The sequence below is a fragment of the Desmodus rotundus genome, chromosome 1, assembly GCF_022682495.2.
Source record: "Desmodus rotundus isolate HL8 chromosome 1, HLdesRot8A.1, whole genome shotgun sequence".
Classification (NCBI taxonomy): Eukaryota; Metazoa; Chordata; class Mammalia; order Chiroptera; family Phyllostomidae; genus Desmodus; species Desmodus rotundus.
This window is the reverse complement of record NC_071387.1, coordinates 136,589,161-136,604,775: the sequence shown is the minus strand read 5'-3', so window position 1 is coordinate 136,604,775 and position 15,615 is coordinate 136,589,161. Positions and strand designations below refer to the sequence as shown.

General features: G+C 38.5%; 1 protein-coding gene across 2 annotated transcripts in view; it reads right to left on the bottom strand.

Moving 5' to 3' along the window:
• The window catches only part of FAM174A (family with sequence similarity 174 member A), a 29,954-nt gene extending 23,415 nt beyond the window's left edge, over positions 1-6,539 (bottom strand). Inside the window, exon 1 of one of the 2 annotated variants that reach the window (XM_053911089.1) lies at positions 5,887-6,539. In XM_053911089.1, coding sequence (XP_053767064.1) covers positions 5,887-6,323 — 437 coding nt within the window. In that variant the 5' untranslated portion in view covers positions 6,324-6,539. The remainder of the gene's footprint in view (positions 1-5,886) is intronic. The other variant, XM_053911082.1, reaches the window with a different exon arrangement.
• Between the last annotated feature and the right edge of the window lie 9,076 nt (positions 6,540-15,615).

Here is a 15,615-nt window from a genome sequence, read left to right as displayed (position 1 = left end):
CTCCCCTCTTCATACAACCACATCAAAATTACAACTAAAATATAGAACAACTATCACTTGGAACCATCAGAAATCAAACTGAATGGAAGTCTGACAACTACAGAATTAAAGAAACCACATCTGTCCAAACTGGTAGGAGGGGCACAGATGTAGAACGGGCTGGTCTCTCACCCACATGTGGGGGATAAAAATTCAAGAAGGATATCTCAGGATCGAGGAGTCCCAGCCCCACACCAGGACTCCAGCCCAGGGTTCCAGTGCAAGGAAGATGAGTCCCCACAACTTCTAGCTGCAAAAACCAGCAGGGATTGAGTCAGTGGAAAATACTTCTGGAGACCCAAAAAGTTCCTCTTAAAGAACTCACACACAAATTCAACTACTCAGACTCGCTCCCTCCGAGGTGCAGCACTGGGCTAGCAGCTTAAAAACCACTAATGGAATATAGGGAGAAACTGAAATGTCTGGGATCAAGGTAAGCAGAAGCCACTGTCCCTTTTCTAAACCCTCCCCCCCACAGAGCCCACAAGCTGGTGCCATATCTGAGACTCTATCAACCTAATGCTGTTTGACCTGCCTTAGAGATCCCCAGAGACTCTGCCCCATTCAATTTACTGGCCCATCCACGCTGCATTTCCACATGAATGGCTGGTCTTGGCTCATGCTTCACAACTTCCTAAATCCTATAAAAAAAGCAACAGCTGGCCTCAGTGAGCCCCAAGCCTGGCACTAGCAGCAGCCAGCCTAGATTCACAGCTTGGCTTCGCCCGGAAATCTCCAAGCCTAGCACAAGTAGCAATCATCTCAGATTGCTTTATAACACATGTAGCATGGCCCTGGGAAAAACACATGAGCGGTCTGACCTTGACCTGAACCACTCGGGAAACCCCAGGGGCAGCACATGTAGAGGACAGGTACAGACTATGTCAGAGTGTCACCAGCCTGCCCCTCCAGAGGAGAGGTTGGTGATAAGCGGTCACAGCCAGTCCTTGTAGCTGACTGGCCTGGGTAAATCCCTCCCATTGATCTGCCAACAGCAACCAAGGCTCAACTAAAAGAGGATGGTGTACTCAGCCAACACAAAGGGTGCACCTTGAGTACCCAGCTTGGGGGATGGGGGAGGCTGTGCCACTGGACCCTACAGGACACCGACTACATTAGGCCACGATACCAAGACATGGAGTCAAAGAAGCTCTACTTAATACCTAGAAAAAATCATGGGAAGGCTGCCCAAATCAGGAGACATAGAAACATGGCCCGAATGAAAGAACAGATCAAAACTCCAGAAAATGAAGATACATGAAATGGAGATAAGCAATCTACCAGATGCAGAGTTCAAAACAGTGGTTATAAGGATGCTCGAGGAACTTAGTGAGGACCTCAACAGCATAAAAAAGATCCAGTCAGAAACAAAGGATGCACTAACTGAAATAAAGAACAATTTACAGGGAAACAACAGTATAATGGATATAGCTTAGAATCAAATCAATGATAGGGAACATAAGGAAGCAAAAAACAACAAATCAGAACAAGAAGAAAAAAGAATCCAAAAAAATGAGGATAGTATAAGCAGCCTCTGGGACAGCTTCAAGAGGTCCAACATTCACATCATATGGGTACCAGAGGGAGAAAAGAAAGTGCAAGAAATTAGAAATTTGAAAAAAATAGTGAAAGAAAACTTCCCTAATTTGGTGAAGGAAAAACACGCAAGTCCAGGAAGCACAGAGAGTCCCAAACAAGATGGATGCAAAGAGGCCCAGTCCAAAACACATCATAATTAAAATGCCAAAGGTTAAAGAGAGAATCTTAAAAGCAGCAAGAGAAAAGAAGTTAATGACCTACAGGGGAATTCCCATAAGACTATCAGCTGATCTCTCAAAGAAACCTTATAGGCAAGAAGGGGCTGGAAAGAAGTATTGAAAGTCATGAAAGGTCAGAACCTACATCCAAGAGTGAACTCTATCCAGCAAAGCTATCATTTAGGATGGAAGGGCAGATAAAGTGCTTCCCAGACAGGTACAGTTAAAGGAGTTCATCATTACCAGACTATTATATAAAATGTTAAAGCGACTTACCTTAAGAAAAAGAAGATCAAAACTAGGAACAATAAAATGACAAAAAATATACAAATCTATCAATAATTTGATCTAAAAAACAAACTAAGCAAACAAGAACAGAGACAGAATCATAGATACAGAGAACATTTTGATGGTTGCCAGATGGGAGGGTGTGGGGGAATGGGTAAAGAGGTGAAGGGATTAAGAAGTACAGATAGGTAGTTACAGAATAGCCATGGGGATGTAAAGTACAGTATAGATATGGAGTAGCCAAAGAAGTTATATGCATGACCCATGTACATAAACAATGGTAAGGGGATTGCCTGAGGGAGTGTGGGGTGCTGGGTAGAGGGGGGGCAAAGGGGGAAAAATCAGGACAACTGTAATAGCATAATCAATAAAATGTAATTTAAAAAGAAGAAAATCAATGGCAATAACATTTATATATACAGGGATAGGCAACAGTAGGTTTACAATATATAAAACCATATAAACAACTGTAAACCTACTTTTGCCCACCCCATAGGTATACATCCCCCAAATTTAACAGAGACCCATAATTTACAAAAAACGTAATATGCAGGCTACTCTGTATCTTTAGAGGAACTACTATGAATCCTTGAACAGCACAGTTTGAACTGTGCAGTTCTACTTACACGTGGATTTTTAAAAAATATATACTGTAAATGTATTTTCTCTTCATTATAATTTTATAAACATTTTCTTTGTTCTAGCTTACTTTATTGTAAGAATATTGTGTATAATACATATAACATACAAAATATGTGTTCATTGACTATGTTATCAATAAGACTTCCAGTAAACAGCAGGCTATTAGTCACGTTTTAGGGGAGTTAGAAGTCATGCCCAGACTTTCCACTGCAGGGGGATCCGCATCCCTAACCCCCAATGTTGTTCAAGTGTCAACCTGAATGACAATCATAGAGTGAAAAAAATTAAATAACAATCATAGAGTGAAAAAAAAGAATTTTTGCTTAAATTTTCTTCTAATCTTTATGTCAAGAATAAAGTCTCAGTTTGGGGGTAATATGACTTTATCACCTCACAAACATTTCAGAACTTCCTTTTTTAAAAGAAAGTGAGCCTGTATTCACTGGCTTTCTTGAGCAATAGTATGTAGCTCAAATAATGGTTTATACCAGTCGGTCTCAAACACTCGGTCTTGGGTTTCCTTTACACTGTTAAAACTTAGGACCCCAAAGAACATATACAGAGAGAGATATATTTATATGGATATAGATAGATATATTTAATGTTAATTAAATATAAGAAAATTTTTAAAGAATTATTATTTAATTTAAAAAATCCATTGCATGGTAAAATATTTTCTCATGAAAAATATATTATCAAAATGAAAGCCAAAATTGTAAAAAAAAATGGCACTGATTTAGGTTTTTTCAAATCCCTTTACTGTTAAACAGAACTAGACAGAAAGTAGAAAGAGATAGAAAATGGAAAATGATAAAAAATAGAAAAGTTAAATTTTTGTATTTGCTTCTGTATTCCATCATTTACAATGCGTTGTTTGGTTGAAGATATGCAGAAAATCTAGGTTCACACTGATATGAACTTAGAAAAGAGAATTTTAATAGACTTTCCAGATGCTGGTGTTTATTCTTTTTTGCTACCACAGCAAAACTCAACCAGAGGAAGTTTCCTATAAGATAGTTGCAATGTGGAATTCAAAACTCTATCATTGAACTTCTTCTACCTTATCAACTTGTAGGAGAAGGTGCTATTTTGAAAATAGTTTTCATTTTGCAGATTTCCTGAAGAGGTCTCAGAGAACCCCCTTCCACCTGCCCCCCCTCACCCTCCCCAGGGCTCCCTGTATTACATATCTAGAACTGGTGGCTTACAGAGTACTTTTTAAATTAGTTATTTAAGCCAATGAATGTTGGTTTCCCATTCACAAAATAATAAACAGATTTTTAAAGGAAACTTTAATTTAAATAAATACATTTAAAGAAATGTATGAAATAATAGAGGGTAAGTAGTTACAGGAAAAAATATCAAGTTTGGAAAACAATAAACCGCTACATTCCCACAAATCTGCCATCTACTCCATTTTACAAAGGAGGAAACTCCCTTAGCTCTCCTATTGGCTGGCTTCTTCTAACAATGACATCTTGGCTTTATATATCAGCTCTTCCGGGGGGTCCCCAAATAACCCATTAAAGAGGCTTTATTACAGGTTTTTCCAAATCAATCCTATTACATGGTTGGAATGTTTTAATGTCACGAATGATGCCATAAACAAATCTACGTCAGTAACAAAGGAATGCATCGAATGGAGGTTACTGATAACAGTAACAAAGATCACTAATGGGATTATATAATTCTTTTTCTATTGATAAGGCACTAAGAGTAGTAGAAAAAGTAAGTGGCAATCATCTACTTTTATGTTTAGCCCAGTACTTACAACACAATGATCTGGTTTACTTAACTAGAAGGTTATCATCAGTCAGGACACAGCCACCTTAACTGGAAAAGTATCAAACAAAGAAAACAAAGAACTGTACTTCTGGGTCAGCTTCCTCATATGTAAAGGGAAAGGTGTCATTTAACCGATATGTGTTCCAAATCTGAAATTTAAATAACTGCACAATCTAGCATCCTATAGTAAGGCTTTAGAAACTGTTCATTTTGGTCCAGGCCGGGTAGCTCAGTTGGTCAGAGCACTGTCCAGATAAGCCAGGATTTCAACTGTGCTTTCGGTCAGTGCGCACGCGAGGATGAAACAATGAATAAATAATTAAGTCGAACAACAAATCGACGTTTCTCTCTCTCCCTTCTTTTCTCTCTCTAAAGTAAAAAATAAAATGTTTATGTCATAATCTTTTGACATACTGTCATAAAAACCTTTATGTCATAAATTTTTGAATGACAGAATTATTTATAGGTGAATTCATTTTGGAAAGGTTTTGCATGACATATCAAATCGATCCATACACTTATTAAAATCTTTGTAAATTTAAAGTCAATATATCAATTCTTACAGTTTTGTTAGGATACTAAACATTTGCTCTAATATTAAAACTGGATCATATTTATGACATTTTCTTCCTTTGCTGCAGAGGTTATCAGGTTTCCATCTTACCATGCAGCTCATAACACTTTGCACTGAAACACTTTGTGCCATGGAAGGTAAATGCTAAATGTTTCTGATTAATAAGGAGTATGACACAGACTGAACCATACAAAATCATCACTTTTCCAGGTCAAAGCTGGTGGACTATAGGAACGTACAATCTAATTATGTAGATGGTAGATTAAAGACCAATGCTAAGAGACCACGGTTAAGGAAGCAATTTTCTTCTTTTATAATTTACAAAATAACCTTAAAGTTCTTCTGCAATACGTACTATTAATCCACTTAAGTATTAATTTCCAATTAAGTGGTGATATTGTACAAAGAACTCTAGGACTTAAAAATGTTACTAAATAGGAATCCTGCCTTCAGAAGTTTTCATTCTAATAGGCAAAATGACAAAGTATGTAGAGTAGAAAGAGAAGCATTACAAGCTATTGGGATTGAACACAAGATTACTACTTCTTCAAGGAAAGTGTGCCCTTTGAGGCAAAGAAAAGTGATTTGGTGGGGGCTACTAATTTATAACTTATAAATGAAAGGGAGCAACTACTTGGGGGTTTAAATTCTCCCAAAGGCACTACAGGCCTTTAAGACATCTTCACATCTCTCTCTCAGGCAGGCACCTCTGAGAGTGGGAGAGGAGAGAGGGCAAGGCCAGGTCACAGAACACTGCTGTGCTAGAAGGTCACCAGGCGGCTCATGGAGGCTTCGCCTCACCTGACAGTCCTGACGACGAAGTACACCAGCACCACGCCGCTCACCACCATCAACACGGTCAGGGCCCGCTGGGTCATGGGCTTCTCGCCGGGGTTGGGGCTCACAGCGGCGCCACCCACCGAGCCTTCTGCCCCCGCCTTCCCTGCTAGGTCATCCGAGGCAGGCGCCGCCCCGGGGCTGCTGCCATTGCCACCCTCAGCGCTCCGCGGTGCGGCGGCCTCAGCCCGAGCGCGGCCAGGGGAGTGGGCGGCAGTAGGGCCAGGCGGCAGGGGGGACAGAGTCCGTGGTCCAGGGTCGTGAGGGCCGGAGTCCGCAGCGGCCTCTGCCACCTGCAGCAGTACCGCCAAGGGCCCTCTTAGCCCTGGTAGGATTAGCAACAGCAGGAGGGCGGAGGCCAGAAGGCGGCGGGGGCAGCAGCTGGGCTGCAGGGCCTTCATTGTACCCGGACCAGCCTCTCACCACGCCGGAGCCGCGGGGCCCGCAGTCCTGGCTCCAGGAGGGACCATGGGCGCAATGGAGAACGAGGAAGAAGTGATCAACTCCCGGGGAAGAGACCCGGCCGCGGCAGGTGGCAGAGACGACAGCAGTTGCAGGGGCGGCAGCGGCCGAGAAACCGGAAGTTCGTACATCTCTGTAGCCACTGCTACTACGGACGCTTTCGGTTGCTAACATGTAGTGCAGGCGCATGCAGTGACGTCAGGGCGTGGTGCCTTCTGTGCACGTGCCCAGCCAGGAGAGGGGTCGAGGTCTATGGATAGGTCCTAAGCAAAAATGTTCAACTCTTTGCATAAGGAGGCCATGAGAAATCGCGAGTTCGCAATTTGAATTCCTTGGTGCAAAACTGCAGAAACACAGCCAATCAATGATTAAGACTGGCTTGACGTTCCTCTCAGCTCAGGTTACGGAATGTTAGACAAGTTTCTTCCCGTCTTCTAGGTCCTGACGTTCCTTTCCTGCGAGCATTAACGAGCATTAACTTTAGAAATCTTGTAATCGTAAACTCATTATCTGCCCTTTTGAGATGTAAATGTTTAAAAAAGTTTTTGTCTGTTTTACAAACCAGGAGCCATCCTTTCAAAATTCGATCAACAAAGGCAATGGCACTTCTATTTCCAGTTTCTGTGGGAGGCAACTTGTTCCAAGTTGTAGAACTGCCTTTTGTGCAACTAAGAGAAAACAATTAACTTTTCCTTTTAATAGGTTCAATTTGTAAACACAAGTGCCCAATGATGATCCCTGCTTCAACTGTTTTAAGTCTCTTCTAGCTCTTTGTTTCTGGGTAGTAGAGCTCTGAGTTCTGTCTTCTATTATTATGATAATTTTGAATAATGTCTTTCTCACCTGTTTAACTTTGACATCACTAACATGGATTTTTGGCTTGAGCAGGTAATAACAAACAACAAAACCTGACCAGAAGCCAAAGTTAATATTTGTTCTTTTTTTAAAAAAACTTAACAAATTGTTTAGAATTTCTACTTGCTTAACACTGTGCTAAATTATGACTATTGGAGAGTAGACAAATAAGATGTGATCTTTGCTGCACTTAGGTTCAAATAGAGATAACAAAATAAACAAGTGGACACATTTTGAATGCTGAAGTGCATGTTATAAATGACAAGTATGGGATCTGCAGTAAAATTATTTTTAAAGGACTATTGTAGGTAGGGTAGACAGCATAGTGGCTTGAGCTGCTTAGGGGTAACAGATTAATGTAATAGGTCCTGTGTGGCAGAATTGCAGGTACTGGGCATCTTACTGCTGGATTCCAGTGTGAGGAAGACCGTTGTTGACACACCCTAATTTTAGCTTCCAGCCTAGTGGATAATAAGGTGGCTCTTTAGGTTACTCATCTCCCTTATTCACAGCCTTATTCAGAGCCATACGTGGCATAGGGTTGGTATTTTATGCCATTCTCCACCCTTTAAAAAAGTCCAGTATACAACACATCAAAAAATTGCATCATCTTTCATTCCTTACCATATCACATTTTACTATTGTGTTCCTTTTCTTGGTTACTAGCATTATTCTTCTCTAGGGTTCTCAGGGCTAAAATCTTGACATCATCCTTTCCTGTTGGCTTCTCATCTACAGCAACCCTTGCCAGTAACTGGAATATGCAAAGTGCTAAGTAATTCTGAAATAGCAGAGTCAAACTACTGGTTTCAAATGATTAGAGTATACCATGTTCTAAGTTTCTCCAAGTGTGACTGTCAGCCCCCTGAACCAGAATCAGAAATGAGAAGTGTTAAAAATACAGTTTCTAGGTCTGAGTCAGAATTTTGGGGAGTGGGAACATGGACTATGAATGCATTTTTCTTAAACTCTCGGGGTAATTTTCATTTATACTATAGTTTAAGATTCTCTTTTCCTCACCAACTGCATCCAGCTGTTGTCAAATCTTTTTCACTTCCCTAAATGTCCTTTTATTAATTAACTCTTTTCTGTTCCCTGCTTTTGACAAGAAATTATTTTTATATTGCTAGGGCTATCCACTAGCCTGCTTAGTTTCCAGCCCTATATACCTTCAATTAAGCTCTATACCTTACAGTTAGGGTAAACTTTCAAGCTCAAAACTTGTCTTAAAATAACAAAGAACAAACAAATAGATTTCCCCCCAAAGATTCTCAGTCCTCAAAAACAGGGAAAGCAACTGCAAATTATTTCATCCTCACCCAAGGACATTTTTGCATTGGTTTGAGAGACAGAGGGAGATAGAGAAACTTCGAAGGGAGAGAGAAACATCAATTGGCTGCCTCTGTTAGGTGCTGGAACAGGGACTACCTGAACCACCTAGGTTATGTGTCCTGACCGAGGACTGAACTTGCAACCTTTCAGTTTATGGGACGACGCTCCAACAAACTGAACCACACTGGCCAGGGTACAAATTATCATTTTTTCCTCAGAATACCATATTATTTGTAAATTTTCATGAAACATATTTTCAATTTCATCACAGCAATATGAGCAAGTTTCCTGGGAGAAAATATTGTATTTTGCTTGTATAATAAAAAATGACAATTTGGGGTACACATGTCTACTTAAAAAGACAAGCTTTCAAACTAAACATAATTGTTGTTTCTGATTTTTTTCAATTAATAATAATAGCAATACTTGTACATTTACTTGTTTTCAGTTGGCTTATAACAACACTGTGTCAAGCACTCAAGGTTTAAAAACATAGGGAAGAAGAATTCTTATAATGTGTAGTTTATATCAATTTACTTACATTAATTTGCATACTGGAAAAAGACCACCATTATTCTAATTTATCAGGAAACCCACCAGTCTTTCATGGAAATATAGCTAAAAACCACTGGCCTGCTAGTAAAATCTAAATTCCACAGTAGTATTGAATGATACTTTTGAATATTAATTAAGCATTATGTACTAGATGTAGTGTTATCAAATGTTAAATGATTATCTTTGTTTATCCTCACCCAAAACAAACAAGCAAACAAAAACCCCACATTATTATTCCTGCTTTACAATTAAGGAAACTGAGACACATGGTAATCAATTTGGTGAAAATCCACATGAGTAAAAACAATAGAGCTGGGCAGTGAATCCAGACAGTTTAGCAGCAGAGGTGAGCTATTCCCTGCTACATTTTATCTTCTCCTAATGAAGGGTTTTCATGATTTGAGTCCAGCTTGTCCTCTCAGTCAACTATTGCTAGAATAATGTTCTATAAACAATAACCCAAAAGATGCCGGTGTCATACAGCAAATAAGCATTTACTTCTCCGATGTCTTTAGTCAAGTTGGGATTGACGGATTTAAATTGAAGCTGTAAGAGGCTTGGTACCAGGCCACAGGTTTAGTTCAGTTTTACTCCAGATACCTCCCATTCTTTTGAGATCACACAACTCTGTCTGGGTCATGTACATCAAGTCTAAGATCAGAACTTGCTGGTGCAGAGTGGGTGAGGGGGAGGGGCGTGGGGACCCGGCGTGAAAAGAAGTGAGGGGTCATGTGTGTCATTTTTTAAACAAACAAACAAATAGTGAAAACAAATGGTTAGCTAAAAGCCCCACCTCATGCCCCTGATGTGAATCTCACTGGTGACAGGGATGGCACATGGCCGCTCTAGCTTAGGAGTCTGGGAATTTTAATATTTAGATGGATATACTTTCTCCAGCCAAATTATATTTATGTTAGCCAGAAAATAAAATAAAATTTGCATTATAACTATTTCATTTTCTTTTCATTTTCATGGAAAACAAGGCTCAATAATTATTTCTTGATGTCAAAATTCCCTTACTTGTCCAAGGTAGGAGGTTTACTCAACTATCACGGTCACATTTGACAGAAGAAATCTCTTCCACTTTAAGTGGCAGGAAACTTCCACATCAGGGGACCATCTGTATCCTGAAGTCCAAAAGGAAACAAAGTTAAGAATATGAACTGATCACAAAACCAGGAGGCCAAGAATACTAAAAGCTAGAATGTGAAGGCAGAATTGGAGTGTCAAAGAGACGATTAAAGAGCAAGAATAAGAAAAGAACAGTGTTGTTGGGATAGGCACTCCATAATCTCTAGGAACATGAATAAGGGTTAGGATTAGATATATGAAAGAAAACCTTATACTTGGGCTATGGCTATTGAGAGGAAAGAAAGAAGGCCAGCCCCCCCTTTCTCTGGATCTCTGCCTCTGGAGAATTTTCCAGCTGCAGTGCATTTACGTAGAGTTCAATGAGAATGTGGAAGTCTCTCTCATATAAAGAGGCAGAGGTTAGATCTCTGGACTTTTGAAGTGGCTGGAAACTGTGTGACAGGGCATTAAAACAAGGAGTGTTTAGAGGTCATCAAGGTCATGGGGGGGTTACCCCAAGTCCTTGCCTGAGAGCTGGACAGTGCAAACATAGGCACGGCCATTCAAGGCTTGGTGATTCTCAGAGGTGAGAGCCAGAGGTGTTAAACACGCCCAGATATACTGAACAGACCTCCACAACACTTCCCAACAATGTGTGAATCAAGCTGAATCACTGCTCCATGATAAAGGCCATACCCAGAGAAAGGCCCACTCTTGTGGCACTTTAACAAAACTTAAAATCAAGTTCTAACAAGATTCTTGGAAGAGACAGAATTAGGACATTGAATCTTGCCCATTTAGAGTGGCTTGGGAAAAAATTATTCAGTCTCAAGAACAAAAATAAAAAATGTTAAAGAAAGTAAACAGAACCCCTATGAACTTATAAGACAATACTATACAATTTAATATATATGGATTGGAGCCCCCAAAGAAAAATCAGACTATAATGTGGCAATGAAATATTGTTTTCAAATGATAACTGGAAAACTTTGACCTACAGTTCCAAGAAGATCAAGGAGCAGTTAGCAAAATAAATGCAAAGAAAACCATATTTAGGCATATCAGAGTCATACAAGCATCACAAATATCAGAGTCCAAAATAGAAAATCTTGACAGAAACATAGAAAAAAAATGCATTACATACAGATGAGCAATAATACAAATGAAAGCATACTTTTCATCAGAAAAGATGGAGACCAGAAGACCATGCAGTACTATTTTTCAGGTGCTAAAAGAAATAAAGAAGCTATCAATCCTGAATTCTTTATCCAGTAAAATTATTTTTTAATGTGACAAAATAGAGATATTTTCAGGCAAATGAAAGCTGAGGAAACTTATTCAAACAGACAGTACTACAAGGAATACAAAAGGATATTTTTCAGGTTGAATGAAAATAATACAAGATGGAAATTTCAATTTACAGGAAGGAGAGAATATCAAATAAATGGAGAATCAATGTGTATATACAAAAACCTATTTTTATCTTCTAATTTTCTTAAAAGAAATTTAATGCCTTTCAGAATAATAAGGGCACACTTATGATGTGTATACTCAAAATATGGAATCTGTTAGAAGTACCATACTTGTGTTTTAATTCTAAAAAGAGCATATCATATCTGGGTAATAATCATTATATTTTAAATGGCTCATTAATTTGGAAGGATATACTGGATGCCACACAAAGGAAAAATAAACCAGAAATGGATGTATTTATGTAAAATTACTCTTTAATAAGCAAATAAAATGTTTAAAAAATCTTGTAAAAATCACAAATACCATGCAGTCAGCACTGCAGAGCAAATCAAATATATGTAAGACATACAACTCATTGGACAGCAGTATGAAACTTCCGTGAAAGCCCTTTAAGAGCAAGAATTTCTAGTGGCCATGATATTTAACGGCAATGCCTTCACATGGTTGGTAAGCAAAAAATATTGCTTAATTTGTAGAATGAATAAGAAAGTAAAATTGATAATTTTGGATAATGCTCACGATGTTTCTTTCATTCATGTACCACAAAATCTCCTAGGAATAATAAAAAGAAAAGATAATGCAAATTCTTCATGTTAATCAACTGCTATTATTTGAAAGAAAAAAATGGACACTAAATAGATTGCTGTATTTTGTAGAATCTTAGAGCTATAATGGACTTTAGAAGTAAATTTAATACCTTCAGTTTTGTAGAGAAGGAAAGGAATGTCTAGATCTATTGTATAATTTTTGTAGCATACAAAATATGACTAAAAGCCAAGACTAAATGCAAATCTGATTTTTAAAATGGGACCCCTTTACACAATATTTTCTAACCATCAATAGTACTACAACAGAGCAAACAATTGCATTATAAGGATTTAATCTCTGACATCCATTAAGGGTTTAGATTTTTTCATTGAATCTTCTTTTATTAAGAAAAAAGTTTAAAAGTTAAATTAACTGTTTTTTCCTGTTCTAAATGGAGGTAATATAACTATATGCAACAAAATTTAATCATATGTATATACTGTTTAAATCATTTAAGCCATAATGAAATTTGTAATTGTGATCTGATGACCACTTTGGCATGATTAATTAGCAGCAATGAAGGTTCTTCCATTTTATAAAGCAAACCCATTTTTAAAGTTGAAAATTATGTAGCATACCTATAAAGTTCATCTCAAAGGATGACTAGGATCACAGACAAATATGTAAATAATCTGTTTTACAAATTAAGAATTTTTCTTTAAAAATTCTGTTTTAAATCTATGTTCTATGTAAATTTTTTTCCACAGTCCTAATAAGATTCAGGCTCCCCCATGCACCATCACCCCCACAATCAACACTGACATACAAGAAGGGGAATCTGGGTAGGTTATCAAAGAAGTACTTCCCTCCCACAAACACTGTTGCAAGCTCCTAATTTTGATTTTGTAGAAAGGGTAAAGTAAAATAAAACCATGATGCCAACTTCCCTGTAGCTTTAGGAATGCCCCAGAATGTGTATAAATCTGCTGTGTAAGCCCTAAAGGTGGAGGAAAGAAGAAATTAGCCTAAGACTAAAACTTTAAATGGAACCAGGTGATCTGTTCGTATACCTTGGCACATCAAATAAATAATCACAGGCCACAAGCTCATGATGCAGTTCAGATACTTACCCAGCCTCACTCTCCTGCTTCTGCACTCTGCTTCCTGCTTGGTCCCTCATTTCTTGGCGTGCTTCTTGGTTTTGTTTTACTTATGTTGTTACTGAAGACACTTAACCCTGCACTTGGCCTGCATCCTGGCCTAGCACATTGCAACCTCAAGAAAGGGCTTTGAAAAATTATAGAGAGTTTATAGAACTATTAATGAAATTCCACTATGTCTGATAGAGTCTTTGTGAAAAAAACATCACTAAATTAGGTAAAGGGAGTTAAGGGAAGTAGAAACTGGGAACTCCAGTGTTTAGTATCGGCACTGTTCATATGTTTTGTGAACAAACATTTTTGTTTAACATGAATCATTGGAGGATACTGATAAATAAAGCAGTTCTAAAAACATACACTGAGTATATTGTTATGTGGAAACTATATATTTTCTTACAAGAGAAGAAAAAAAGATGAAAAGCCAGTTCTGCACTTGTTTAAAGGCTTTCTTACTAATATGAAGTCAACACAAGTACAGGAGAGGGTAAAGGATGGGAATCAAGTATCCAAAAATAATGTAAATCCAAATAAATTGCTTTAATTACTATTTTGCTTGACACCAAGGGAAAAATACTTTCCTTTCTAAGGATGTATGAATCAAAGCTTATTTATAAAAACTTTAAAACTGGATGTTATGCTTTAGTGTGAGTCACTCGTTTATTTGTCTTGTCATCAAACCTGTGTGAGCACTGCGGGGACATCCCCAGCACCTCTGCCGGGAGCTGCTCCACGGTCGCGTTCACATGCGCTTCGAGCAGTCTGACTCTGCCTTCAGGCTACATCTGGCAAAGCAGGTGGGCACCTGACCCCAGATGGGCCATTCAGAGCCCACCACAGTGAATGGAGAGCTGAAACTAAGATTTGACTCATATCTGAGAATGGTTATTGAATGGTTAAAATGTAAAACCTCGGCCAAGTTTTCTGCCACATGGGCTAGGGTGTAGCCAAAATTTATATCAACGGTGAAAAAATGATAGCAAGAGAGAAACAAAGAGGAGGAGTGGATAGTAACTATATGTTTGTTTGCTTTGGTTCATTTTGTTCTGTTGTTTTAACAACAAATAGCATTTTAGTTTCCAATTCTGGAATTTTGCAAGGCCTGGCTACTTTCACACCAATGTTTTCTTTAAAATATTGTGCTCTTATGTTTTCCAGGTGTTAGTCCATACTTTTGAATCAAAAAGTTTGGGCTGGACAGTCTGTGACTTTACAAGTTCACTATGTGGCCTGGAAGCTCACCTCAGTTTAAGAACTGCAGTCTGGTATTGCTGCCAGGGAAACGTTGAAACCAATTGACAAGATTAGTTGTTCTCTGTAAATTGAACCTTCTGATTGTAAAACTAGTTTCAATCTTGACTATATATCAGAATCATCTGGGGGATTTTAAAACATTTCTGATACCAAGGCTACAACTCCAACCAATTAAGTGAGCTTCTCTAGGGCTGGGCCTCAGGCGTATTGTGTAAAGCATCCCAGGTTACTAGAATGTATAGTCAGATTTGGAAATTGCTGCATTTGCAGAGTGAGCTCTTGAAAGAATGCAGTGCCCTGCGAGGGCAATACAGATATTTCCTAAATTAGGGTCACCTTTTGAGGGGACAGCAAATGGAAGTGCTTGATGTGGAGATCGATTAATTACTCCCCATTTCCTGCTGACCCCAATGCCTGGCTACTGCCATTCCAGGCTCTGATTTTAATGAACTTGACTATTATATAACTCATAAAATCAGAATCATAAATCTTTTAACTTGCTGTGTCTGGCTTATTTCACTTACCACAAGATCCTCAAGGTCCACTCACACCATCACATACTGCAGAAATTTCTTGTTTTAAAGGCTGAATAATATTCCCTTTAATGTGTATGTCACATCTTTCTTATCCATTCACTGTCCGTGAATGTTCAGGGTCTTTCCACATCTTCACTATTGCAACTGGTGCTGTAATAAACATGGGAGTACTAATATCTCTTTGCGATCCTGATTTCTTTTGTTTATATACCCAGAAGTAGGGTTGCTATGTCCTAAGGTAGTTCATTAAAAAAAAAATAATTGAAGAGCATCCTCCTGTTTTTCATGGTGGCTGCACCATTTTGTCTTCTAACCAACATTGTCCAAGGGCTCTAATTTCTCAACATTCTCATCAACACTTAACTTTTGTTTTTTTCCACAGCCATCCTGACCGGTGTAAGGTGGTATCTCACTGTGGTTTTCATTTGCATTTCCCTGAGGATTAGTCACAATGAACATTGTTTTCATAT